The 27,167-nt window shown below is 42.5% G+C and overlaps 1 protein-coding gene and 1 pseudogene across 1 annotated transcript; both read right to left on the bottom strand.

Moving 5' to 3' along the window:
* Positions 1 to 1,948: 1,948 nt before the first annotated feature.
* Positions 1,949 to 9,874, bottom strand: LOC116683352 (caytaxin-like; annotated as a pseudogene).
* Positions 9,875 to 17,188: 7,314 nt separating this feature from the next.
* LOC116683349 (uncharacterized) lies at positions 17,189 to 26,741 on the bottom strand. The gene is made up of 8 exons (XM_032509849.1): positions 26,577 to 26,741; positions 26,430 to 26,480; positions 26,215 to 26,349; positions 26,037 to 26,099; positions 25,821 to 25,928; positions 25,654 to 25,716; positions 25,472 to 25,520; positions 17,189 to 17,403 (listed from the first exon to the last, which is right to left on the bottom strand). Exons 1-8 carry the CDS (start codon positions 26,628 to 26,630, stop codon positions 17,189 to 17,191), a joined length of 738 nt encoding a protein of 245 aa, XP_032365740.1. The 5' UTR covers positions 26,631 to 26,741.
* Between the last annotated feature and the right edge of the window lie 426 nt (positions 26,742 to 27,167).

Raw genomic sequence — 27,167 nt, 5'->3', positions numbered from 1 at the left:
ATGAGGCAAACTTATAAAGAATAAAGAAGGCATAAGATGTATTGTTATTTACATCTAACACACATTATATTTCCCAGACCAGCATCTGTTACATCACTAATGTAGCTGTTAGACATCTCTGGTCTTGCCAATTGTTACATCTCTCATTACATATGTACACATCACTAGTATCAGGCCAAATGCTTCTAGGTTATCCAATTGTCAGATTTTCAGATTCTTTTGAAAAAGTCAGCTTTTTCCATTTAATTTAGTGTATTTATTTAATTATTAGTAAAATTGTCAAATTTGAAAGTTGTAATCCTTTACAACAAGAAGGTACAACATGAGATTCCATAATTGGAGTTACAATATTGTGTTATATTGTGTCCTGGTTTTCAAGAACCATACAACAATGTAAGCTATAAAACATGTCCGACCACACAGCAGATGATGTGTTTATGAATAGATAAACCGAACTATAGTTTTCATGGTGAAACACTTCCTGTAACAGAGTGACGACTTCCTTCGTACATTTTCAAGTTGCAATATGAAACCCTCCGGCAGAGAAGAAGAAGGGGTTCCACACAGAGAGTTAATGAGACGGAGCGTTCACCGTCTTGACTGCACAAATTGTCAGCTGGACGTTGGTAAAATACAAGGAAGCATTTGTTTTGCATTTGGTCTCCCTGCTTCATACGGGAATCATTCAGAAAGTGTCATGCTCCATAAGTCTGTCTGTCACACACTGCATTAAAAGACAGAAATGTTTGTGGATGTTGAAAACATGACAAGACAATAAAAATGTTTGTCTGCGCTCATATAATTCAAAGAAGTGTCCATGCACTTTGTCTCTGTCTGATCCTTTAAGGGGATAAAACAAAATGGAACCTCACCCTTTGATACCAATTTTATTGTGGTTAAAAATGTGTTAGTGTGGAAAAAAAAAAGGCATCTCCTTGTTAATCAACACTTCTAAAAGAAGTTTTGGGTGTTTTTTAAATCAATTGCAATGCAATATGTGCTTATTAAGCTAATTCGTTTAGCTAACTGGAGCAGATAATGAAACAATCTGTTGATCCTGACATGTAAAAACGTACTATTTTCATTTTAAAGTCACAGTTCCAGTCTCAATTTAGAAGTTATGTGAGGACACTATTACTCCTCTTGCAACATGTAACTTTTTGCTATTTTATCCTGCTCATGGTTTTAATTCAATTCTATGTATTTCCTCACAGTTTTTTTCAATCTCTTTGACCTTTATCAAGAGAGACAAGACAGTTACAGTATACTACTGCAAATATCCTTCAGCTAAAATCCGTCCAAAGACAAAGATTAAACTAAAATGAACAGGATCATGTACAATTAGGCATGAGGAGTACTGACAGAAAGAAAAGGGCAATTGCGACAAGCTACTCTTATACTGAACAACATAATTATGTTTACCTTTCATTGATGGACATTTTATCTATGTTATTTAATATTTTATCTACATGCCCATGGCCTCAGCTTTATTCTACAGTAGACTTTGTTTGATTATTTAGGTTTAAAAAATAATTCACACTCATTCAAAATGGATAAATACCTGATCCCCTAAAATGCATATAATGAATGTGATACAATAAAGAATAAAAAAAAAACTGATTTTGTTTGTCACATAAAGTGTAAACAGTAAGCACATTACTGAAATATTTGACACCTATCTATAGTGGATATTTCTACTTAAATATATATAAAATAGTAAACTGGAAAATGATTGGATACTATTAAGATATCTGTGTGGAGATATAATGGCCTATGTGGTGAATTCTTTTCTTTTACAAGAAATATAACAGTGGTTCATATTACCTTCACCCGCGAAGCTGTGCCCTTCTCATAATCCTTGATTAACAATAATTGACTTTGGCCTAAAAATGGACCCAAAAAACAGAGAACTTTTAAAAAGTTGGAGGGATGACAACGTACCAAAAACTAATTATTGTCCCAACTAGTTCAATTTGTGATGTGAAGGTATGATTTTAAAATCCAGGTGAGGGTGGACCAGTCCCTCTCAGACTTTTTAATTGGCTCCTGTGGGATTGACTGCTGCTCCTGTTGTTTGTTCTCCTGCTCCATCCTACACACACACACACACACACACACACACACACACACACACCACACACACACACACACACACACACACACACACACACACACACACACACACACACAGAGAGACGCTCATTTGGTGGGGAATCTTGTGTAGCTAATTAATCCAGGTGAAGTGCTGAAACCTCAAATTATTTTGAGTGCAATTCTGTATGAGCAATATTACAGTATTTTTACAACTGCTTCGACACCAATGTTTGATGTCCCCTGATGTTGGAAACCTTTCACTCAAAGAACAAAACTACACCAACTCTCCAAAACCATAAGCTATTTCTCACCTTTTCACTCAGTTTTCAATTGCATAAAACACTTTTTTTCTCTACCTATGACACAACAATCTAGCAGGAAGTGACTTGTTTTCCGCACACACACACACACACACACATGTGTTCTTTATTCTAAAAATGATACCTTTGGTTTACATTTGTTGTTAGTTCTGTTTTCTTGTATTCTACTGTATACAACACTGTGCTACTGTTACCAGTAATGATTTGCCAAATAAACCTTTTTTTTTCTCAACATTGCATTGGTGTTTCTCAACCCCTCTCAGCAAATTGCTTTCATTGTAGAACATTATTTGGAAATGTAGATATAAGCCTAAGAAAGACAAAATAGCTTTAGATTTAGAACAGTATTTACATGGTATATCCAAACATTTACTGTCATGAAAAAAGTGTTTGCAATTTGATGCAAAATGCTTCATTTTTTCATGTTTGAGGCATTTTGAATGGCATTTTGTATTTTGAGTGTGCAGTTTTTAAAGAACTACAGTACTAACCTTTTTTTTTACTTTCATTCAAACACACTAGACTTCACCAGAAATACATGAATGCTCATTTCAAAGGATGGCATTAACAGCTGCTGCCTGCAGGTTGGTGTTCTTTTTCTCCATCTAGTGGTCAGATATACTTACTGCACCACACACTCTGGGACATGGACTTGCTCCATGGAGACGATCTCTGCCAGTTCATCCAGACTGTGGACATACTGGATCTTACTCATGAACTTCACACTGCAGAGGGCAACAATATGAAAACAACACAACCACCGTTATGTATCACTGATGTCAAAGTCTGGTGTGTGTGTGTGTGTGTGTGTGTGTATTACCTGATAAAGGGTCTGGATATTGCCAGGACGGTGCGTATGAACCACGTAGGATGAGCAATGACCAAAGACTTCAGGTTCTTCCTCAATCTGCCATCACCACACATATAGTAAGTAAATCACAGTTCGGCTAGTGTTTACAAAAAAATATTAACCATATAGAAATGAGCATTAAACATAGTAAATTCTATAACTATAGCCTGTGAGTCATCCCTAGTGACAAGTGACAACATTGACCTTGCCTTTGAGTCTGTCAGTATCAATGTTATGTATTTCTGTATGTTGATGGTGAACAGTGCTCATCAGCTAAATATAGCAGACATAGATGGACTTAACTCATATTTAACTTTAGAACAGTACTTCTTTTAAATCAATTATAGTCAATATGTTAGAGTAGTTTTTCCATAGTTTCCCACCTTCTGTCAATCATTTGGTAACATTTCTTGAGCCAGCTGATCCCAGGCATTTTACTCCGAGGAGTGGCTCCGTTCATGTAGATGATCAAGTAATCTTCAGCCACTAGCATCTCCAGACTGCTCACCACAAACCTGCAGGAGAGGGATGGATGTTATGTGTTGTTGCTTTGCCATAGGAAATAATGCATAACCTCAAAACAGATGAGACAAAAAGCGCTAAGATGCATGAAAAGAAATGGAACCAAAAAGACAAGACCGAGACATGCTTACTGTTGAAGGAGCCATTCAGTTATCCATATATGCACATTATCAAAGCCTATATTTTTAAAACTGAAAGTCACTTACAGGAATAGGTTCTCCATGATGTAGTGATAGTCTGGACAGCTGCTGTCAGGCAGGTAACAAGCAGAGAAAACAATGATGGCATTAAGGCCCTCGCCATAATAACCTGAAAGGATAGAGTTTAAGTTAAAAGTGAATAACACTGCTCTGCATGGTTACAGGCTGCATTTTTTGTATATTACTGGAAATCATGTTCCAAAGTCTTTGAAGAGATTGATTGGATTTCTGTCCTATCACTGACCTCCGTGTGTGATGACTCGGAGGTAGGGTCTGATGACCTGCATGTCAATACGATGCTCCTGTTCTCCGATAATCACCGCCCTCAGAGGCGTCCGTTGTGGGCATTCCCCTCCTCGTCCACGTCTCCCGAACCGTCAGCAGGACCGGCTTTGGCCGAGGCCACCGGCGTGTCATCTGGACAGACACAGAGACAGATTTTGTTCTTAATTCTGCCTGAAGTAAAACTGCAACACTTTATAGATAATGTTTTTCCTTTTGGTGTGTTGTTACACACTTATTGTGTTTTTATATTTTATTTTATTCTTATTTTTTGTTCAAAATAAAAGAAAGTAAGAAAGAAATAAGCGCCAAGCAACATAGCGTTGGTTCCAAAGAAGAGTAAAATATGTTGTCTGTGTGAGTAAACTAAGTTTAAGATTAAGATTAATTTAGGATTAGGTGGAAGACATCCTCACTCTTCAGTTGTGGACAGTGGTGGAACAGGTGCTCAGATCTATTACTTGTAAAGTGTTGGTTCTTGTTTCTCAACCCAAACACGGATATAGAACTGTCACCCCTGGGGTTAATGCAATAACAAACTGTGCACTAATGACTAATGTGTAACGTTTGTGTTTTTAACTTTTGTTTTTGTGTATTTCTTCTTTTAATGCTGCAAATGCCATTGCTTCAACATGGTTTCTTTGTATTAATATACAATGACAATAAAGAGCTATCTTAAGAAGAATAACAGTATCAGCAAGTTTTACTTAAAGTATCAATCAATAAAACAAGTGCGTTCAAAGTTGATTTTAAGATTTAGATTAAATTGAAAACACAATCTTAAAGCTAGTTTTGAAAGGTCAGTGTTAAACATAGTGATAATGAAGGGGGTTAAAACAGTGGACAGTCATGCATGGGCGTTTTTAACCACTTACCTTCCCACTCCAGCTCGCTGCCATTAGTGGTGAAGCGAGTTCATCACGTTGATGTCCAGGTCCTCCGGTGTATCCAGAAAGTCATCTGACAGCAAAGAGCCCTCACTTTGGTCCAGTGAAAGGTTCATCTCCGGGGCAACAAGGGTACGCCGTTTACGGTGGGACGAGGACAGGCCTTGCGCTGACATTCAGGGAGTTAGGACGAGCTGCAGCATAAGGAGAAACAGATCAGAAAAAACTACTGATGTCATAAAGCAGGGTTATTATGGCCTTCCCATTATTGACTAATCAATGAGCTCCCACTCCCCAGGGTTACTCACAGGCTCTGTCGTCTGTGAGACCACGTAATCTGGTAGTGGTCTGGAGGGAAACATACACAGGTAAGCAACCAATACTGTGCTTGTTGAGCATAATATAAAATATAAAGCCAGTCATGATACTGCAGACAACCGAGGTTCAGCGGAATTACTCATTACTCTTACTGGGACTTGAATAACAACAACAACAGCAACATTAACTTTTTTTCTGATCTCTGTTCTCCAGCATGAAGCAGTCTCTAACTACGGCCTCACAAAAAAATGTAACATTGGGATTAGGATGGTTTCCAATGGACCAGTCAGTGTTGTCACTGATCTGTCTAAGCACTAAAAAGAGGAGCAAGCAGAAAAAGATAGAGATGGTAATTAACTTCTCTCAAGGGAGAGTTGACTATCGCAAGGCTGTCACACAGTGCGTAAAGGGAGGAGGAGGAAGAGAGGTAGTGGGAATAGTGGAGAAAGAGGGAGGAATATAAAGACAGAAAATGAGTGGAAGAGAGAAAAGAGGGAAGACGTTTGTCTCTAATTCAATTCAATTCAATTTTATTTATAGTATCAATTCATAACAAGAGTTATCTCAAGACACTTTACAGATAGACCACACTCCAGAATTTACAAAGACCCAACAGTTCTAATAGTTTCCTCCAGAGCAAGCAACAGTGCGACAGTGGCGAGGAAAAACTTCCTTTTAGGCAGAAACCTCGGTCAGACCCAGGCTCTTGGTAGGCGGTGTCTGACGGGCCGGTTGGGGTTAGAATGAAGAGTGGCAATAAAAATAGAAAAAATTAGTAGTTTGTAGAAGTTCTTTGTAGTAGTTCATGGCATAGCAGGACGCTGTGCGGCATTACAAGGCACAGCAGGACGTAGCAGGATGTAGCAGGACGTTGCAGGACGTTGCAGGACGTAGCAGGGCACCGCAGTGTAGCAGTTGAACATGGCATCACAGAACGTGTAGCGGGACCATGGCGACAGCTGCTACCCTGATTTCGGAGCCTCTCTGATCCAAGGGAACATGCTGGTGAAAAAAGAACATAAGGACTCCGGGGAATGACTCCCCAGAAAAAGGTTAGTAACACGCATTTCTGGGACATGGATGCACATAAATGAAAAGATGGAAAGATAGAGGAGAGAGGAGCTCAGTGTATCAAAATAAGTCCCCAGCTGTCTAAAACTATTACAGCAAAACCAAGAGAGACGAGGTAAAGAGAGCTCCAGCCCGGCCGGGCCAGAACTCTCCCCAACCGGATCGGGCTGTATGCCAAGTCTCCCTTTAGTTCTATTATATTCTTGATTATATGTTAGATAAATCTGAAAACTATGTGACTAACTACTACTCCCTAACAATATTCGATTCTATGCCCTAACTAGTGTATCAAAATAAGTCCCCAGCTGTCTAAAACTATTACAACAAAACCAAGAGAGACGAGGTAAAGAGAGCTCCAGCCCGGCCGGGCCAGAACTCTCCCCAACTGGATCGGGCTGTATGCCAAGTCTCCCTTTAGTTCTATTATATTCTTGATTATATGATAGATACATCTGAAAACTATGTGACTAACTACTACTCCCTAACATTATTCGATTCTATGCCCTAACTAGTGTATCAAAATAAGTCCCAAGCTGTCTAAAACAATTATTACAACAAAACCAAGAGAGACAAGGTAAAGAGAGCTCCAGCCCGGTCGGCCAGAACTCCCCCCAACCGGATCGGGCTGTATGCCAAGTCTCCCTTTAGTTATATTATATGAAACTATGTGACTAACTACTACTCCCTAACAATATTCGATTCTATGCCCTAACTATAAGCTTTATCAAAAAGGAAAGTCTTAAGCCTACTCTTAAATGTGGAGACGGTGTCTGCCTCCCGGACCCAAACTGGAACCTGGTTCCACAGGAGAGGAGCCTGATAGCTGAACGCTCTGGCTCCCGTTCTACTTTTAGAGACTCTAGGAACCACCAGTAACCCTGCATTCTGGGAGCGTAGTTCTCTCCTAGGGTTGTAAGGTACTATAAGCTCTTTAAGATAAGATGGAGCCTGACCATGAAGAACTTTGTAGGTGAGAAGAAGGATTTTAAATTCTATTCTAAATTTTACAGGAAGCCAATGCAGAGAAGCTAAAACAGGAGAAACGTGATCTCTTTTCCTGATTCCCGTCAGAACACGTGCCGCAGCATTCTGGATCAGCTGTAGAGTCTTTATGGATTTTTTCGAGCAGCCTGATAGTAAAGAATTGCAGTAATCCAACCTAGAAGTAACAAATGCATGGACTAATTTTTCTGCATCATTTTTAGACAGGATATTCCTGATTTTTGCAATATTACGTAGGTGAAAAAAGGCGATCCTTGAAATTTGCTTTAAGTGGGAATTAAAGGACATGTCCTGATCAAAGATGACTCCAAGATTCTTCACAGTGGTGCTGGAGGCCAGGGTGATGCCATCCAGAGTAACTATATCTTTGGATAGTACGTCACGGAGGTGCTTGGGTCCGAGAGCAATAACTTCAGTTTTATCTGAGTTTAACATTAGAAAATTACAGGTCATCCAGGTTTTAATATCCTGAAGGCACGTTTGAAGTTTAGCTAACTGATTAGTTTCATCCGGCTTGATTGATAGATATAATTGAGTATCATCTGCATAACAACAATCTAACAAAGTGGCACGGCTCTCTTTCCTTTTACGCTGCTTGGGATTTACTGCTGACAACCTGTGCAGAAGGAGGAGCGCCAGGAGGTCAAAATCCTGCTTTGCATATGTTTGTGTAGCATGTGCCCATCTGTGTGTTTATTTGAGAGTAAGAAAAACTATTAACATTAGGACAGAAGTGTATTAGCGACAATAGTGTAACCAGGGAACTGAAAAACAGATGAGAATTGTATAATTTAATGGTTCAAATGCAAGAGATGCAGAGAGCTACAACACAATGTAGTTCAGCAAAGAGGGTCTAAACTGCATTCCTGTGAAAAACGACTGCTTCATCCTCCCAGAGGAGGACAGTGTGCGACAGTGGGTGCTCCTTCTGAGCAAACAACTCTGGCTTTAGCCCAGAGAAACATGATGCACTGACCCTTTTCCAAAGGGACCCCTGCACTGATTACTAGTCCAGCACTACCTTTGTCAGAAATGAAGTCAATTTTTTAAACAGATTTATGGTGATTTCATCTTCTAATAATAGCAAGATAATCTCTTTTGTTCTGATTTATGGATGCATTGTCCTTCAGCTTCAAACAACAATATCAGGATGAATGATGATGCTTACCTTCTGGAAATAGCACGGGGATGCTGTTGTCAAAGCGGATTCAAATGAACTTTTAAACCTCACACAGCTTTAGATTTGGTTTGCTTACTCCTTCTCTGTCGTTTCAGCATATATCAGACAGCGTAGGGCAGAGCATCTCTCAGAGGCGGCCTTAATAATCCATTTGCTGCGGGCTGTTACTCCGTCTCTGTCTGTCTTTAACAAAAACCTGCCACCATTTTTGTGACGATGCTGTGTTGTTGATCGGTGACTGCTGTTGCGTCATATGACGTAGCCTGAGACCATTCATTTACAGACAGAGCTGCACCTGCTGCCTAGCTTCATGCCGCTGAATAGGATGCAGGAAGGAGGAAACGGAGGAGGGAGGAGGGAAGAGGGAAAAGAGAGGAGGGAGGTGGGAGGTGGAAGGAGGGTGAAGGGAGGAGGGGGGAGGGAGAAGCCCAGCACTGATCTCAACCTCTGATCTTCAAATTGTCCTAGTTCTCATGTAGCAATCTTTATGATGCTTTAATAATAACTTTTCATTCATTCATCTTTCTCTCTGTTTCTCTTTCTTTTTGGGAACATAAAATTAAATCGTACACTCGGCTCAACCCTTGCTGTACAATTCACATCAATGCAGTGATCAATAACTCTTCAGATAGTAGCTACATTAATAGCTCCATTGTTGCTAATGCAGTGGAACAGAAACAACTCAAAAAACACAGGACTTTCATATCATCATCATTTGAGAAATGCTTCTAAATCCACCCAGACTAAACTGCATGGAAATAATACGGTAGAGATGGCCTGTAAAAAAGCCCTGTTTAGCAATTAATCTATAATTAACTGCACAACTAATCCTAAATAATTTAAATTTATGAATTAAAATGTGCTGTATATTCATCAACACACACATTCAACAACAATATGCCATATGCCACACACGCATGCACACACACGCACATACGCACGCACACATACACACACACACAGCTCTTAGAGATGTAATAACAGCTTTTTGGCTCAGCTGTCTCATAGTTTCAACATTAACTAATTGATGAGCAGTAGAAAGTAAAGGATCCCACCTGGGGAAGTCTTCATCCTGCCACTCGTCTTTTACTTCCAAGTTCTCCATTCGTGAAGTTGCCTCTGTGGTGCCCATCCCTCAGAGAGGAGAGCAGGGGCCTGGAGGTGTGAAGAAAAATGTTTGTCAATGAACCCCATTTACAATAACGCAGGAAAACTGTCACATGAAATCAGTGTACTAACTAGACAGTCAGCTTCATGGCTGCACTGCTGGGACACGTGTCTGACTTAGATGGCAAAGGGAAAAGTCAGCAATGTGACATTAGAATTTGGGGGCTGTAACCGCTCTTTAGTCACATGGTTGTTATTCCCCTGCCCAGAGGAACACATGTGATAGGAATGTGACTGACTCGGACAGAGCCCGCTTTCTGAGCTCAGCTCTCCTCAAAGTCAAATATCACATACAAATATCTTTTTGGAATTTAAGAGGCCAATGAGGAGGACAACATGCCGACCTAATCCTCCCTCACTGCTGGCTAATCCTGCCCCACTGATGTGACACTGCCTGTTTGATCTCAACTCACGCTCAGGCTAGTATGTCACCAATAGAAAAAAATATCTCTTCAGATCTAATATGAATTTGTTTGTGTTCAAAAGCTTAAAGAGAATTCACATACTGATGATTGCCTACAATACAATGATTACACACTGACTGCATAAACAATGGTGGCATTAGGATGCCCTCTACTTTTCCAAATTAAATGATTTAATGCTGAAATCCAGATGCATTATCACAACACAATAGCAAACAGAAGCACAGGTCTGTTTTGGCTGGTGAACTGCATCCAATGAGCACTGTGGATATTTAATTGGAACTAAAGTCCTGTTCTCTTTGTAGTTCTCCACTCGAGTATGAAATAAAAATCACAATGACAGAGGATTCCCAGGTTTGTGTTTGGAGGTTATAAAGGCACATTATAAGTGCTTGTCTAGGGGGAAAAACTGTAATGAAGGTCAGTGTGTGTTCAGGGAATAGAGTGTAACAAAAATACTGTTAAAGGAAAATAAAATACAACAAACCCTGTGTGATCCTGACATTCTTGTCAGCAGTGCAGTGTGTAAATGCTAATGAAAAATAATTCAATATGGGTTCCTGTGATAGAATTACTAGAAGAAGCAGTTTGGTTTTGGCAGCAACACTTGTGGTTAAACTGGAAGACAGCCAAGTCTAACAAAAAGGAAATAATTCATTTCGGCAGGCCTTACATTACACACAATGAGCAAAGCAAGTCAGTCTGTCATCTGCACCTCCGTCACTGTCTGATTTGGGTTAGCCACCAAACGGGACAGGGCCAGACTGCAACGGACAATTGGGGCTGCAAGAGGAGCTATCTATTGGAGCTGACCTTCCCTCCATCCAGGACCTGTTGTGGTCCAAGGTCAGGAAAAGGTCAGCAAAAATATCTGCAGATCCCTCCCATGCTGGTCACAAACTGTTCAACCTCCTTCCCTCTGTTAGGCGATACAGGGCACTGTTCGCCAAAACCAGCCGACACACAGACAGCTTCTTTCCCAAAGCAGTCACTCTGTTCTTCTCAAAAATAGCCCCGACCCTTACACTAAACAAAGTCAATCAACACTGTTCTGCTCATCTACCTCATGTATGTATTTCAATCTTACAATTACAAAAGATTCCTTACTGTCCATTCTGTTTTTGTTTTTTTTGACAAGACAGTTAGGTGAGAAAGAGGGAAGACATGCAGAAAATTGTCACAGGTCTGACTCAAACCCTGGACCTCTGCGTCGAGGTATAAACCTCAAAAGTACATGTGCACCCGCTCCACCGCTGAGTCAACCTGGCACACTGTCCTTTCTGTTTTTATTCTTTATATTTTAAGTGAGTGTTGTACCTTGAGAACAACGATTCAAGACTCAAAGAACATCGCCAAGCATTTGCCCAAAGAACTGGAGGTAAGGAAACGTTGCCAGTTATTTAGGACATTGGTTGAAGTTGAGTGAGGGAAGACTTGTGGTAAACTTGGAATTTGTTTTAAGTTTTAAAATATTTTGTTTTATTTCATGAGTGTAGTATCAATAATAAAATGTAAATTCTGACAAAAATGGTATGAAACAGTTTTCTTGCCACTTGTTTCACTATTAGTCTGATCAGACTTATGACTTGTGTCATAAGAGCTAGATACTGAGGGACTGAAAGGTTAAATATAATGGGAACGAGAGGTTTTCACTCTATATCTAAAAAAACAAATAAGTGAAACCTTGTGATAATTCCACTCTCATGTGTTGAAACCAAAATACCAACCCAGAATAAGATATTCTTCTGTCGAATCACTTTATCCTAGATGGGTTTCTCTTATATGCTAGAGCATCTCATTTATCATTAGTGAACATACACAGCTGTCTTTTACAGTCAGAAATAACACAGCAGTTTGTATTTGTATGTATTCATGATTAGAATGATTAAAGTCAAATCAGTTTTAGAACTGCCACTCTGTAAAATTGATGGTTAGTAGTCTGTTATTAGAGGACTATTTTCTGCTACATCTTAGAAATACTGTGTGGGTTCTAGTTGTTCACAAATTACTGAACTGCCCCTAGCCTAAAGAGAGAACTTTATGCTGGCATTTTCTCCTCAAGACAGAGGATTGCCACCAGGTACAAGGTTGTGATATAATTGCTCACTCTTCCTCCCTCCTGCTTTAGCTGTAACGAGAGATGCATTAAAGGTGCTTTTGACTGATCTTTAGATTCACGGCCTGGTTATGACACCTGATTCCTACAGAGTGAGATGGGGCTTTTATCTTCTTAAACTGTCCCACTGCTTTCCTGAATATTACAATTACAAAGATTTAATGAACTGTTGGGAAATATATTTATGTTAATGTCACAGTCCCTAAACTGCTTTTGAGAGAAAATAATTTGCACAACCCAGAGTTAAACACATACCTTAAAACTATTGCCCTGTAACCACGCCAAATATGGCTATTATTTGCCCCCACCCCCTCCTCCTCTGTAGTGAGTAATCCCAAGTGTCCTTTTAACCGGCAGACAATTTAATGCAATCAAAATGCTAAATGAGTTTCAAGGCCTTTATGTGGTTAATCTTAAGCACTCAAAATGAGTATGTTTTTGTTTTTTATAACCAGGTATTCCAGGTGTTTTTATAACCAGGTGCCACAATGGAAAAAACATGTGTCTTTTCTTACAAAGACACAACCACAGGCTTCCTGAGCACAGACTCACTCGTACATTTGGTTTGGAGCCCGACCGATATATCGACGGGCCAATATTAGGCATTTGCCGATCTGACGGTATCAGCATCTATAATGGCCAATTAAAAAAATTATAATAAGATTTATTCATCAGAATCATTTATGATGACAAATACATTTTTCCGACAAATTAATATTTAATTAATAAAAACGGACTGTGAACCATGTTATGAGCATTGGTGTTGCATAGTTTCTCCACCAGAGGGCGCTTTACAACATCCTTGTTTGTTATGGCTTGGTTTTTATGTCTTATTTTATTGTAGAAATCTGTTTTCCTGTGTTTAATTCTTAGCCTGGTTCTGTCATGTCTTGTGATTATTGTATGGTATTTTTGGTCTTGTCTTATATATGTTCTGTTTCCTGTTTTATTTTGAAGTCTGGGTCTCTGTCTCAAGAGGCTTGATAATCAAACTCCTTTTGGAGAAAACAAATGGAATTCTGTTTAGCTATGTTGCCAGTTAAGAAGCCAGCCACAGGAAGCTGCAGTTGCCTAGCAACGGTGCTAAGCTGCAGCCATTGGTTGGCTGTGCTGAGTTCTGAACTCTGACATCATATTCCAAAATGGCTTTGATCCTTTTTGATGTGATGTCATACAATATTCTTTATTAAGCCTATATAGACCCACATAAATTAAAGTCACTCCCATTTCTAACCGTAGAGTTGAAACAAAGTTATTTTGAGACCAGATTATAATTTGATACAACACAGATCTAAAGAATCTGTAGGCTACCAAATACATCTTTTGATACCATTGCAAGAAGAGCAAGAGTCCTTGAAACACAAAACAGGATTTTATTTTTGATCTCACACAGTATTGGTACGGAAAAACTCAACCAATACAGCTGATTTGAACAATTATCATGTCTGGACCAGAAATATCACAGACAGAGGACATGCTTGAGGTTACAGGAGATACTGTTTGCCCACTGATTGAATCCTTTTTTAAAAGGATAACACCGGAACAGTGGGAATCGTTGAAATCCTGCACCCTCGATGATGCCACTAAAGTTATGGTGGCTGACTTGCTTTTGGACATAATAACATTGTTGTCAAAGGTCTGGTTGGTGAATCTTAGGAGCAGAAATGCACCGGCGTCTGAGGAGGGGCTGGTTTCTGATGAGAGTGTTACATCCAGTCTGGGCAACGTACTCTTTCGGAGTTTTGCCGGGGCTCTGAATACTGAGGACCAAGTAGAGTGTGTCAGCTCACAGCGCTTGACAAGTTTGGTTGGTAAAGAGGTGGCGGAAAGTGTCAAATCTGCTCTCTCCACTACTATGTGCACTACAGAGCCTGTGATAATTCAGCACATCACTCCCCCTCGCAGGCTTAATGCTATGGTTGGTCATGTCTGCAAAATGGTAAAAGCTTTGTGCTCGGCTCAAACCTGTATGGCGACAACGAATCATACCAGTCCTATGCAGAAAATAGAACAGATGCCCTTCCAGGGAGAAGTGAAAGAAGGTATGGAGACGGAAGACACTGACGACTGCATACAATCACCAGTTACAGCCGTGGAACCAGAATTCCCGAAGATCATCTCATCAGACGCCAGTGTGATTGAGATTCCACTATTGACGTCTGTCGAAGATATAATGAGGAAGGAGGTGATAACGATAATTGATCCTCTTTTGGCTCAAGTGCCGGATTTTGAGTATCAGCTGATACAATCTGAATGCTCTCGGGAGATTGAAGAGGTTGCAGAAGACATCGCTCGGTCAATAAGTCAAATCAAGGGTTTGGACGGTGCAGAAGCTCCTGGCTCGGTATGTAAGGAGACATGTGCCATACCTGCACCGGATGCAGCAGCACAGGAAGAACGTAGGAAGGCATTCATCCAGATATTCACAGAGAAGCTGGTTTCTCGGATATACAGGAAAACAAAAGTGAACTGGTCTATTGGAAACCCAGAGGACAACGTTTACCATCTGTTCAATAGAACATGGGCCAACGTCAAGGGTGTAGATTTTGATACTACCCAAAAAACTATTAAAAACCTTGACAAGGCCATTTTCCAGGACTTGTGTAAGAAATGCGGCTGTGCAGACAAGGTGCTGATCTCCATGCGTCTAAAAGATCCACTACTGGAAAGATGTATTGCCTACTCTGTCAAAGAATACCTGATGACACCACCAACCAGACATAAGGATGTTAAAAGAGATTCAAAGAAGCTCTTGGCCAGATTCCGTGCAGCCATCAGCAACCGGTACAATGAGTACACAACAATCCAGACTCCGGGACACCAAGAGGTGGTCCATGAAGAGATCCTCACCCAGCCAGAGGTGGAGACTCTGAGACACCAAGAGGTGGAAGATGTCCATGAAGAACAACAGCAGACAGCTTCTTCTGAAAAACAGAAGAAGCCTTCTCGATGGGAGACATTCAAGAAATCTAATTTTCTGAAAGGTTCACTGTTATGCTGCTTCTGTGTCTCTGTTGTGGTTCCATGTATCTACGGTTAATAGCAACCCGTTGGGTGCTAACTCCAGCAGGAGGATAACACGGTGTAGACAACACCGATTGGTTTCATTTTTGTCTCTACTGACAGACCTCCTAATCAGGGTTCTAAATTAACAAATGCGGGTTAAAATTCATTTTGGCGGGTGTTACTAAAAACTTACTAGCCAGTTTGGCCGGTGATGCGAGGGCGTTACATGCATGATACACAAGGCTCTGTTCACGGCTCGGCTCTCCCCTGGCAGTGCTTCCTACATTTCCCAAGAACACTATGCTGCAATGCTGCGTGATGACATTTCATACGACCATTGGCTGCGTGCAGTTTGCAATCAAACCAGCGCGAGAAACCATGGAAACGAACGGAGCCAGAGCCGGGAGCACAGACTGAAAGAGGAGGGAGGGAGGAGGGAGTTAACTAGCTAGTAAAGTAAAGTAAAAAGTTAAGATTAGCTAAACTAAATGTGGCGGTGGTTGGGACAGACTTCTGGGGGCGAGAAGAGGAACGACGCAAGGGATGATGATATCGACAGAGAAACAAAGAAAAGAAAATGTAATGCCAAATGGGTGACGGGTCGTGAATGGCTTGTGTTTGATCACGAAAACGTTGTCATGTTTTGTCAGGATTGCCGCACGTACGCAAAAGAAAAAAACAAAATGAACAATTTTGTGTTAGGAACTAAAAATTTTAAAGTCGAGGCAGTAAAGGACCATGAGAGTGCCCGAAGTCATTAGGAGAGCCTAAGCATTAAAATGGCCAAGACGGGTCGTATTGAAGAGAGCCTTGCTGGGAGAAAGCCTCACTTTAAGACGTCTGAGTTGGAGAAGATGCAGCTACTTTTTTGAAATGCCCACGCCATCGGAAAAAGGGCAGGCCTCTTACCGACTTCACATGGATGTGTGAGTAAGTGAACTAACGTTACTATTTACATGTTTCAGAAACAGTGTATTTAATATGATTCAGAGTGCTTCCATAGACACAGATGAAACTTTATGTGTGATGGTTTCAAAAAGAAGAAAAAAAATCTCACTAAAATGTACTGTGTTGTAGGCGCTAACAGTGGCTTCATTTACACAAAAATTTTATTTCAGTGTGGACAGGAAGAAAGGCTTGAAGATAGGAGAGATATACACAAACGACTATCAGGCAAAAGAGTTCATACACTACATAGCAGAGGATGAGAGAAGAAAGATGAGGGCAAGGCTTGGCTTGTTGCTCAATCACAGGAGCACTTTCAGTGACAGACTCATTCTCCCAAAATGCACCACAGAGCGCCACAGGAAGTCATTCCTGCCTGTGGCCATCAAACGTTTTAACTCCTCCCTCTAAGTGTCTGACACACAGACACTTAGAGAGGTTGAAACTGGACAATATTATCTGTATTATATGTTTTGTGCAATAACACTGGCCTGACATGTGTGCAATTTCAACTACTACAATTATTATTATTATTATTATTATTATTATTATTATTATTATTATTTTACTTTTCACCATTCCAAATCCTTAATTATGTTAATTATGTAAATAATGTATAATAACATTCCTTTATGTAAATACCGTACATATCCAATTCCTTATATTTCTTTATTTCTTTGTATTTCTACTCTATTTATAATACAGTTTTTGTGCAACTGCAACACAGAGTTTCCCTTCGGGGATCAATAAAGTATTTCTGATTCCGATTCTGAAGATTATCAGATGGCAAGTTCATCTCGGTCATGTCAGATGGATCCCTCAACAGTGCAGTGATGGAAGAAGAAATGGTCTACGTCAGGAGTGGCAGTGAGGGGAAAGTCAAAGTTGATTTTTGTCGGGGTAAAAGCTGTCTCAAAGCCAGATGCTACAAATATAGCTGAAGCAGTGTGCAGTATAATGGAAAGTGGAGTCAGCACTGATAGGAAGAACAAGCTAGTGGCAATCACCACAGATGGAGCATCTGTAATGACAGGAGTAAACAATGGTGTCGTTGCAAAACTGCGTGCAGACAGACCAAATGTGCTGGGGATCCACTGCATGGCCCATAAGCTAGAGCTTGCCTTCTCAGATGGAATAAGGAAAAATGTGATGGCCAGGAAAGTTGAGGACCTCTTGAGTGGACGCTACACCTTATATCATAAGAGTGGAGTGAACAGGGCCAGCCTAAAGCAACACTTCAGGGAGCTCCACATGAAGGCTTTGATGCCAACCAGAGTAGGTGGAACCCGGTGGCTACCACATCTCTTCAAAGCACTTGACCATTTTCTTAGGGGATATGCTGGCATTGTATGCCACTTGGAGAAGGTATGTTAATTCATAGCCTTCTAAAACCAGCAGTGTAGATTTAGGATTATTTAATGTTTGCTTCTCCGGGAACCATCGCCTTATCGTGGTGGAGAGGTTTGTGTGTCCCTATGAACCTGAGGGCTGTGTTGTCTGGAGCTTTGTGCTCCTGGTAGGGTCTCCCAAGGCAAAGAGGTCTCAGGGGAGGGGCCAGACAAAGAATGGTTCGAAGACTTCAATGATTGAGCAAGGAAGGGATAGAGAGACCCCGCCCGGTGGATGCCCGGGGCCCCCGTCTGGAGCCAGGCCCAGACGGTGGGCTTGTGAGCGAGCGTCTGGTGGCCGGGTTTGCCACGGAGCCCGGTCGGGCACAGCCCGAAGAAGCAACGTGGCACCTCTCCCTCCAGCCCATGGGCCCACCACCTGTGGGAGGATCCAAAGGGGTCGGGTGCGCTGCTACATGGGTGGCAGCGAAGGTCAGGGGCTTCGACGGACCAGAACCGTGCGGCAGAGGCTGGCTCTGGGGACGTGGAATGTCACCTCTCTGTGGGGGAAGGAGCCGGAACTTGTGCGGGAGGTGGAGCGCTACCGGTTAGATCTGGTGGGGCTTACCTCTACGCACAGTCTTGGTTCTGGAACCGTACTCCTGGATAGGGGTTGGACTCTGTCCTACTCCGGAGTTGCCCATGGTGTGAGGCGCCGGGCGGGTGTGGGGATACTCACAAGTCCCCGGCTGAGTGCCGCTGCGTTGGAGTTTACCCCAGTGGACGAGAGGGTTGCCTCCCTACGCCTGCGGGTGATGGGGGGGAAAACTCTGACTGTTGTTTGTGCATATGCACCAAACAAGAGTTCGGAGTATTCGGCCTTCTTGGAGACCTTGAATGGAGTCCTGTATGGGGCTCCAGTAGGGGACTCCATAGTTCTGCTGGGGGACTTCAATGCACACGTGGGCAATGATGGAGATACTTGGAGAGGCGTGATTGGGAGGAACGGCCTCCCTGATCTAAACCAGAGTGGTTCTCTGTTGTTGGACTTCTGTGCTAGTCATGGATTGTCCATCACAAACACCATGTTCGAACATAGGGATGCTCATAAGTGTACTTGGTACCAGAGCACCCTAGGCCAAAGGTCAATGATCGATTTTATAATCGTTTCATCTGATCTGAGGCCGTATGTTTTGGACACTCGGGTGAAGAGAGGGGCAGAGCTGTCAACTGATCACCATCTGGTAGTGAGTTGGGTCAGGGGGTGGGGGAAGACAGACCTGGTAAGCCCAAACGGGTAGTGCGGGTAAACTGGGAACGTCTGGAGGAGGCCCCTGTCCGACGGCCTTTCAACTCACACCTCCGGCGGAGCTTTTCGTGCATCCCTGTGGAGGCTGGGGGCATTGAACCTGAGTGGACAATGTTCAAAGTTTCCATTGCTAAAGCTGCGGCGGTGAGCTGTGGTCTTAGGGTTTTAGGTGCCTCAAGGAGCGGTAACCCACAAACACCCTGGTGGACACCGGGGGTCAGGGAAGCCGTCCGACTGAAGAAGGAGTCTTTCCAGGATATGTTGTCTCGGAGGACTCCGGAGACAGTTGCAGGGTACCGACGGGCCCGAAGGGCTGCAGCCTCTGATGTGACAGAGGCAAAGCAGCGGGTGTGGGAGAAGTTCGGAGAAGATATGGAGAAGGACTTTCGGTCGGCACCAAGGTGCTTCTGGAAAACCGTTCGCCACCTCAGGAGGGGGAAGCGAGGAATCATCCAAGCTGTATACAGTAAGGATGGGACGTTGTTGACCTCAACTGAGGAGGTAATAGGGCGGTGGAAGGAGCACTTTGAGGAACTCCTAAATCCAGCTGACACGCCCTCTGTGGTAGAGGTGGAGCTGGAGGATGATGGGGGATTGTCGTCAATTTCCCTGGTGGAAGTCGCTGAGGTAGTCAAACAACTACCTCAGCGACTAAGGAGTGGCAGACCGGGGTGGTGGTTCCCCTCTTCATGAAGGGGGACCAGAGGGTGTGTGCCAATTATAGGGGTATCACACTTCTCAGCCTCTCTGGTAAAGTCTACTCCAAGGTGCTGGAAAGGAGGGTTTGGCTGATAGTCGAACCTCAGATTGAAGAGGAACAATGCGGATTCCGTCCTGGTCGTGGAACAACGGATCAGATCTTTACTCTCGCAAGGATCTTGGAGGGGGCCTGGGAGTATGCCCAACCAGTCTACTTGTGTTTTGTGGATCTGGAGAAGACGTATGACCGGGTCCCCCGGGAGAAATTGTGGGAGGTGCTGCGGGAATATGGGGTGAGGGGGTCCCTTCTCAGGGCCATCCAATCTCTGTATGACCAAAGAGAGAGCTGTGTCCGGGTTCTCGGCAGTAAGTTGGACTCGTTCCAGGTGAGGGTTGGCCTCCGCCAGGGCTGCGCTTTGTCACCAATCCTGTTTGTAATATTTATGGACAGGATATCGAGGCGTAGTCGGGGCGGGGAGGGGTTGCAGTTCGGTGGACTCGGGATCTCATTGCTGCTTTTTGCAGATGATGTGGTCCTGATGGCATCATCGGTCTGTGACCTTCAGCACTCACTGGATCGGTTCGCAGCCAAGTGTGAAGCGGCTGGAATGAGGATCAGCATCTCTAAATCTGAGGCCATGGCTCTCAGCAGGAAACCGATGGAGTGCTTTCTTCGGGTGGGGAGTGAGTCCTTACCCCAAGTGAAGGAGTTTAAGTAAACTTGGGGTCTTGTTTGCGAGTGAGGGGACCATGGAGCGTGAGATTGGTCGGAGAATCGGAGCAGCCGGTGCGGTATTACATTCCATTTGTCGCACCGTTGTGACAAAAAGAGAGCTGAGCCAGAAGGCAAAGCTCTCGATCTACCGGGCAATTTTCGTTCCTACCCTCACCTATGGTCATGAAGGCTGGGTCATGAAGTGGATGTGCGCCAGCTCTTCCAGAGGCAGAAGACCAGAAAGGCTCCTGGCCCAGACGGTGTGTCTCCATCCTGCCTGAAAATCTGTGCAGACCAGCTGGCCCCCATTTTCACTCAGATCTTCAACAGATCTCTGGAGCTATCTGAAGTTCCCTCCTGCTTCAAACGCTCCACAGTCATCCCAGTCCCCAAAAAACCCTCCATCTCTGGACTAAATGACTACAGGCCTGTCGCCCTGACATCTGTAGTCATGAAGTCCTTTGAAAGACTGGTGTTGGCCCACCTGAAGAACATCACAGTCCCCTTGCTGGACCCCCTGCAGTTTGCCTACAGGGCTAAAAGGTCGGTGGATGATGCAGTCAACTTGGGACTGCATTACATCCTGCAACACCTCGACTCCCCAGGGGCATATGCAAGGATCCTGTTTGTGGACTTCAGCTCGGCGTTCAACACCATCATCCCGGACATCCTCAGCACCAAACTCTCCCAGCTCACTGTGCCAGCCTCCACCTGTCAGTGGACCACAAACTTCCTGACTGACAGGAGTCATCAGGTGAGGCTTGGGAACATCACATCCAACACACGGACTATTAGCACTGGCGCCCCCCAGGGGTGTGTGCTCTCCCCACTGCTTTTCTCCCTCTACACCAATGACTGCACCTCAGGAGACCCATCTGTTAAACTCCTGAAGTTCGCTGACGACACAACCGTCATCGGCCTCATCCAGGACGGTGATGAGTCAGCCTACAGACGGGAGGTGGATCAGCTGGCTCTCTGGTGCAGTCAGAACAACCTTGAGCTCAACACGCTCAAAACTGTGGAGATGAAAGTGGACTTCAGGAAGAGACCCCCCACTCTTTCCCCCATCACCATACTCAACAGCCCTGTGTCTGCTGTGGAATCCTTCAGGTTTCTGGGATCCACTATATCCCAGGACCTGAAGTGGGAGCCCAACACAGACTCCATCATTAAAAAGGCACAGCAGAGACTGTACTTCCTACGCCAGCTCAGGAAGCTCAACCTGCCTAAGGAGCTGCTGGTCCACTTCTACACAGCCATCATCCAGTCTGTCCTCTGCACGTCCATCACTGTCTGGTTTGGATCTGCCAACAAAAAGGACAGGAGCAGACTACAACGGACAGTTAGGACTGCAGAAAGGATCATCGGTGCCAACCTGCCCTCCGTCCATGACTTATACACATCCAGAGTCAGGAAACGGGCAGGATCACTGCAGACCCTTCTCACCCCGGACACAACCTGTTCCAGCTTCTGCCCTCTGGTAGGCGCTACAGAGCACTGTTCGCCAAAACCAACAGATTCAGGAACAGTTTCTACCCACAAGCCATCTCTCTGATGAACAGCTGACGTCTGACCCACAGTGTCAGGTTCAGTTCTGGTCAATAACACTGTAACACGGTCTCTACAGCACCTGTATCATTCCCACTCTCACATCTCACTTATTATTTTTTTTATTTATTCATCATTCTCATTTTCTCACTGTTCATATGTTCATACTGTTCATACTGTTTATATTGTAATATAATAACATAATACTATTTTATCCCAGTACCCTTGCACTACGCACATTTAAATAATTGTATTGATCTCTTCATTGCACTCATGCCTCTATATTGTTTCTGTTTAGAGTATGTATATATTGTGTATATATTAGTGTGTATATTTCTGTTTTGGTTGATATGTATGTGTAAGCACAGTGTGAGCAATGCTCCAAAGACAAATTCCTCGTATGTGTCCTCATACCTGGCGAATAAAGCTGATTCTGATTCTGATTCTGATTCTGATTCTGATTCTGGAAGAACGAGATCCAGGGTACAAGCGGCCGAAATGGGTTTCCTCAGGAGGGTGGCTGGCGTCTCCCTTAGAGATAGGGTGAGAAGCTCAGTCATCCGAGAGGAGCTCGGAGTAGAGTCGCTGCTCCTTCGCGTTGAAAGGAGCCAGTTGAGGTGGTTCGGGCATCTGGTAAGGATGCCTCCTGGGCGCCTCCCTAGGGAGGTGTTCCAGGCACGTCCAGCTGGGAGGAGGCCTCGGGGAAGACCCAGGACTAGGTGGAGAGATTATATCTCTAACCTGGCCTGGGAACGCCTCGGGATCCCCCAGTCGGAGCTGGTTGATGTGGCTCGGGAAAGGGAAGTTTGGGGTCCCCTACTGGAGCTGCTGCCCCCACGACCCGATACCGGATAAAGTGGATGAAGATGGATGAAGATGGATGGATGGATGGATAATGTTTGCTTTATTTTCTGTTAATCAGTTGTAAATGCTGTCTGATATAATGCAGTTGTTTTGCTTGTAGTCCCAGGAGGCCATGAACGTCAATGCTGTTCTGAGGGCAAAAACCAAGGGGTTCCTCAACATAGGCAAGGATGGCGGAGTGCTCAGGTTTTGCTGCCTTCTCCATGACAACATCTATCAACTGAGCAACCTCTCCAAGTCACTGCAGGGGTCAGTGTCAACCATGGCTGAAGCTCAGAGCTGCCTTTCCTCCACTCAGACAGTAAATAACTTTACATCTGAAGCGTTTAAAGACTATTCATCCCTTGTTTATTTCTAAAGCAATATGACAATGTATAAAAGGCTCCATTACCTTGTAGCTCACGTTATGGCTCCGTAGCAGATGTTTTTGTAAAAATAGGTTAACGATTGTGTCATAACCACGCGACTTGCTGTTGTCAGGAGAAGCTCGCAGACAGTTTGGCCCCCATCAGCTGTTTATTATTGCTAATGTTAACTAGCATTGTAGTTAGCAGTAATTAGCCTGTGCCTATGTTAATGTTAACTAGCATATTAGTTAGCAGTAATTAGCCTGAGCCTATGTTAATGTTAACTAGCATGTTAGCAGTAATTAGCCTGTGCCTATGTTAATGTTAACTAGCATATTAGTTAGCAGTAATTAGCCTGAGCCTATGTTAATGTTAACTAGCATGTTAGCAGTATGTTACTGTTTAGCCTGTGCCTATGTTAATGTTAACTAGCATGTTAGTTGAAAGAAATACAGTTACAATTTATAGCATTTTATTAGAAATCCATAATTTCATGCAGATGGGATTAATGCTAGATATATTGCAAGGTGGGTAATGAATAAAAAAAAGAATTCTTACAGCCCCGTGTAATGTCGGAGTCACTCAAGATTTGAAATAGATGCTCATGTTGCTATAAGAAACCACATGGCATTTGGTGGCAATCGGAATAAATCTTGGCCAGATACACAACTTCCTCTTTCAAGAACCCTGACAGGAAGTTGGTACTCTATAACTCGCACATCTTTCGCACTATCAAAATTCTTTGGATATCTTTTCATCGTGAGTGTCAGTAGATACTACCTGCCTTAAAAGATTAAAGAGGATTGCAGTTACGGCCTAGGTAGGAGGACAGACAGTTCGTCCATATTATCTGGACAGATAGGGTTATCACTGATGAATATCACATTAGCATTAGATTTACAGTTACTGGAAGAATAATTGCGTACTGGTGTGTCCTTTGAGCCTGGAAACTGTATCATTCTTAATGAGTCATTACAATCAGTATTACTGTCAGAGTTATCAACTATGGGACACACAACAAATCCAGTAATCTCAAATTGCTTACTTTCTGTGAAATGTTTGCTATTATTCCAACTGTGGATAAGGTTACACACATCCGCAAGTGTTTGATAGTACAAAACAATACTTTTGCCTGAATTGCTTACGCCGTTTGTGTTGCGTGCATGCGAGTCAAACACAGCAAACTGTCCATGTTGATGGAAAATAGCACATGTATTTCCACCAAAAGTAAAGAAACATCGATCACATGATTCAAATGTTTTCAGTTAAGGTGTAAGCAAAGCCGGCAACCAGAAACTCTCCTTCATTTACATGCAAATGTCCTACTAAAGGCTGATTGTATTGTAAGAGATAGGCACTATTCCTGAAAGTTGCCTTGTTTGGCAAGTCATTTATAAGGCGATAACCATTACCTGACTCATCAGAAATCATATTTGATGTTGACAAAAATGTGTAAAAGATGTCCCCTGATACAAGAGTGTTGTCTACATCTTGACAACTCCATGTCATAATGCTTTTTTCTTCATGCTTAACCATTGCTGCCAAGGAATTTGGAACACATTGCCTCCCTGCATTGTCACCAAATTGGTCATCCCCTTGATGAAAGGATCCTTGAACATAATGAAAAGGACCTGTTGTGTTCTCAATACTATAAACCGGTGTATGTGTTGATGCATTAGCTAAGGGACTTCTGTCTTCAACTTCTATCCTCACACTAACAGTAAACATTGCTGCATGCAGTGCCTTTGACAAGTGGGAAATGTGCATCATCATTTCCAAGAAACTAGTGTGAACAAGTGCTATACTCTTCCCATAATCTGAAGGCATTCCAGAGGTATTGCAAGCATTGAAATCCAAAACAACTAAATAATTGTTGTGTTGTACAATTGTACAATAGTACCCATTCAAATTCAACAAACAGTGGTTCTCTTCCAGCAGTGCTGCATGCAATGAGTAATACAAGTCAGAGTAAACACAACAACCTGTCATTTCTGTACCCACAGACAAGCTGAAACACGCATTGAAAACATTATACTGTCCTTCAAAACCTCTTTCTGGTTTGTCAAAGGCCAAAATTTGTCCTTGCTCGTGTATTGAATCCAACACAGAAGTATTCCAAGTGCAAAAATTGGTAACTTCATGCCTTATCAGAGCTGCAGCAGCACACATTATTGTCTCAGTAGTACTCTTTTCAAGCACTCTGAAATGCTTGCTCCCAACAACTATTGGCTTCACAGCATTATCAGCACATGTACATTGAACCACTGCATGCTCCATACCTTTGCTGTCTTCATGCTGTGCCATTTTGCATCTTTTGTTGCTTGGCATCTAAAAACAGACAAACAAAGCAAGAGGTTTATTGAAATAATGTAAACTTGATACTTTTACAATAACATACCATGTACATGTTAGCAGACCTTTAAATGCTGAAAACCTAATATAAATTGAATAGAAAACAAACCTGATGAACATCCTCTGTCCTCTGTGACACTGGGGTTCTTTCTTGAAGCTTTACGGCATGGTCCTGTAGTGATAATTAAAAAAATGTTTAGAGATTAAAAGGTGGCAAATGTTTTATGTAGCAAACACTTAACACTGCCTGACAACATCTATGTCTCTTTATCAAACCTCCCTGGTGTCCTTCAATGATGGATTAGAAGAATGGGGGTTGACTTCTTCCACCGCAACTCTGGCAGGTGATGGGCTGACCAAGTCCACCAATGGTGTTGCCTCCTCCTACAAATAATATGAAACAAAACTATTAACTAAATACATTCAAATATGTTTTGTTGTCTATAACTAAGTGAAAGAAAACATTTGTGAAATTCACAAACAAAGACAAACCTGCTGGTAGAGTTTTCGTTTCCTGCATCCATTTGGTCTCTCGCGAAGTTTTGTGGTTGTCTTTTGAGGGAAGAAAAAGAAACATGAAAACTTGCTCTTTACTAACACACATAATTTATGAAAATATTGTACTCATTTCACCTTCAAGTAAAAGACAAAACCACAGTAAACATGTTACCTTCTGGCCCTTTGGAATGGCTTTGATCAGTGCAGGAGGAAGGTGAATCCTGCCGTCACCCAACACATCCAAAAGTTCCTGGTTAAACCACACAGGATTTGACAAAACGGAGCATTCTTTCAGACCATAGTCCCTCTGAAAATAAACATAAATTAGTGATTGACAAAAGTTATTGGTTATTAAGGATCAAGGTTAGGTAAAGTTGTTTGAATTACCTTTATGTTAGCTGCAACATAGGAATCTTCAATGTCTGCTTGTTGAGTTATCTGCAATTACAGATACATTTCAAAATCTTAACTATGCGAAAGTGAAATACTTTATTCTTAAGCAACAAAATTTCAGCAAACAATACCATACCATACCTTCCTGCCTTGTCCAACAACTGTCCAGCCGTCACATTCACACTCGCGCAGCATCGGGGGCTACTCGGGGTTCAGTGTCTGCAGGGGCAAGGATTGAACCACCAATCTTCCAATTGGCAGGCAATCGCTCTACCACTGAGCCACAGCTGCCGTAAGTGTGTCATATACACCTGAAAGAAGACACACGGATACCATGTACTTGATTAGGGGCAAAGTAAAAACAACACACTGACTTAACTTAGAATTACTGAACTATATGGCCACTGAAAACACATTTCTGATACATAATCTTCCTTTAGGAACTCCCTATTTAAACCAGAAGGGTATATTGACTAGAAATGTAAGTGGACCAACAGGTAATTTGAGTGCGCCAACATGATTTTCTTTGGAATAACTCATTTTTATTAGTGAGCAATTCATTTACATTAGTGTGTAATTAATAATTTAGATAACATATTAATTACAAAATGGCTGGAATAACATAATATAAATACATTTTATGTTTTTCTTTGAAAATACTATAATTAATAGCAAATATAGTGTTAGAGTAACCTAAAGTTATAGTAATTCAATTGAGCCCATTAGGCAAAA

This window comes from Etheostoma spectabile, unplaced genomic scaffold, assembly GCF_008692095.1.
Source record: "Etheostoma spectabile isolate EspeVRDwgs_2016 unplaced genomic scaffold, UIUC_Espe_1.0 scaffold00018942, whole genome shotgun sequence".
Lineage (NCBI taxonomy): Eukaryota > Metazoa > Chordata > Actinopteri > Perciformes > Percidae > Etheostoma > Etheostoma spectabile.
Note: the sequence above shows the minus strand (reverse complement) of the source record. Positions and strands in the feature narration are given on the sequence as shown.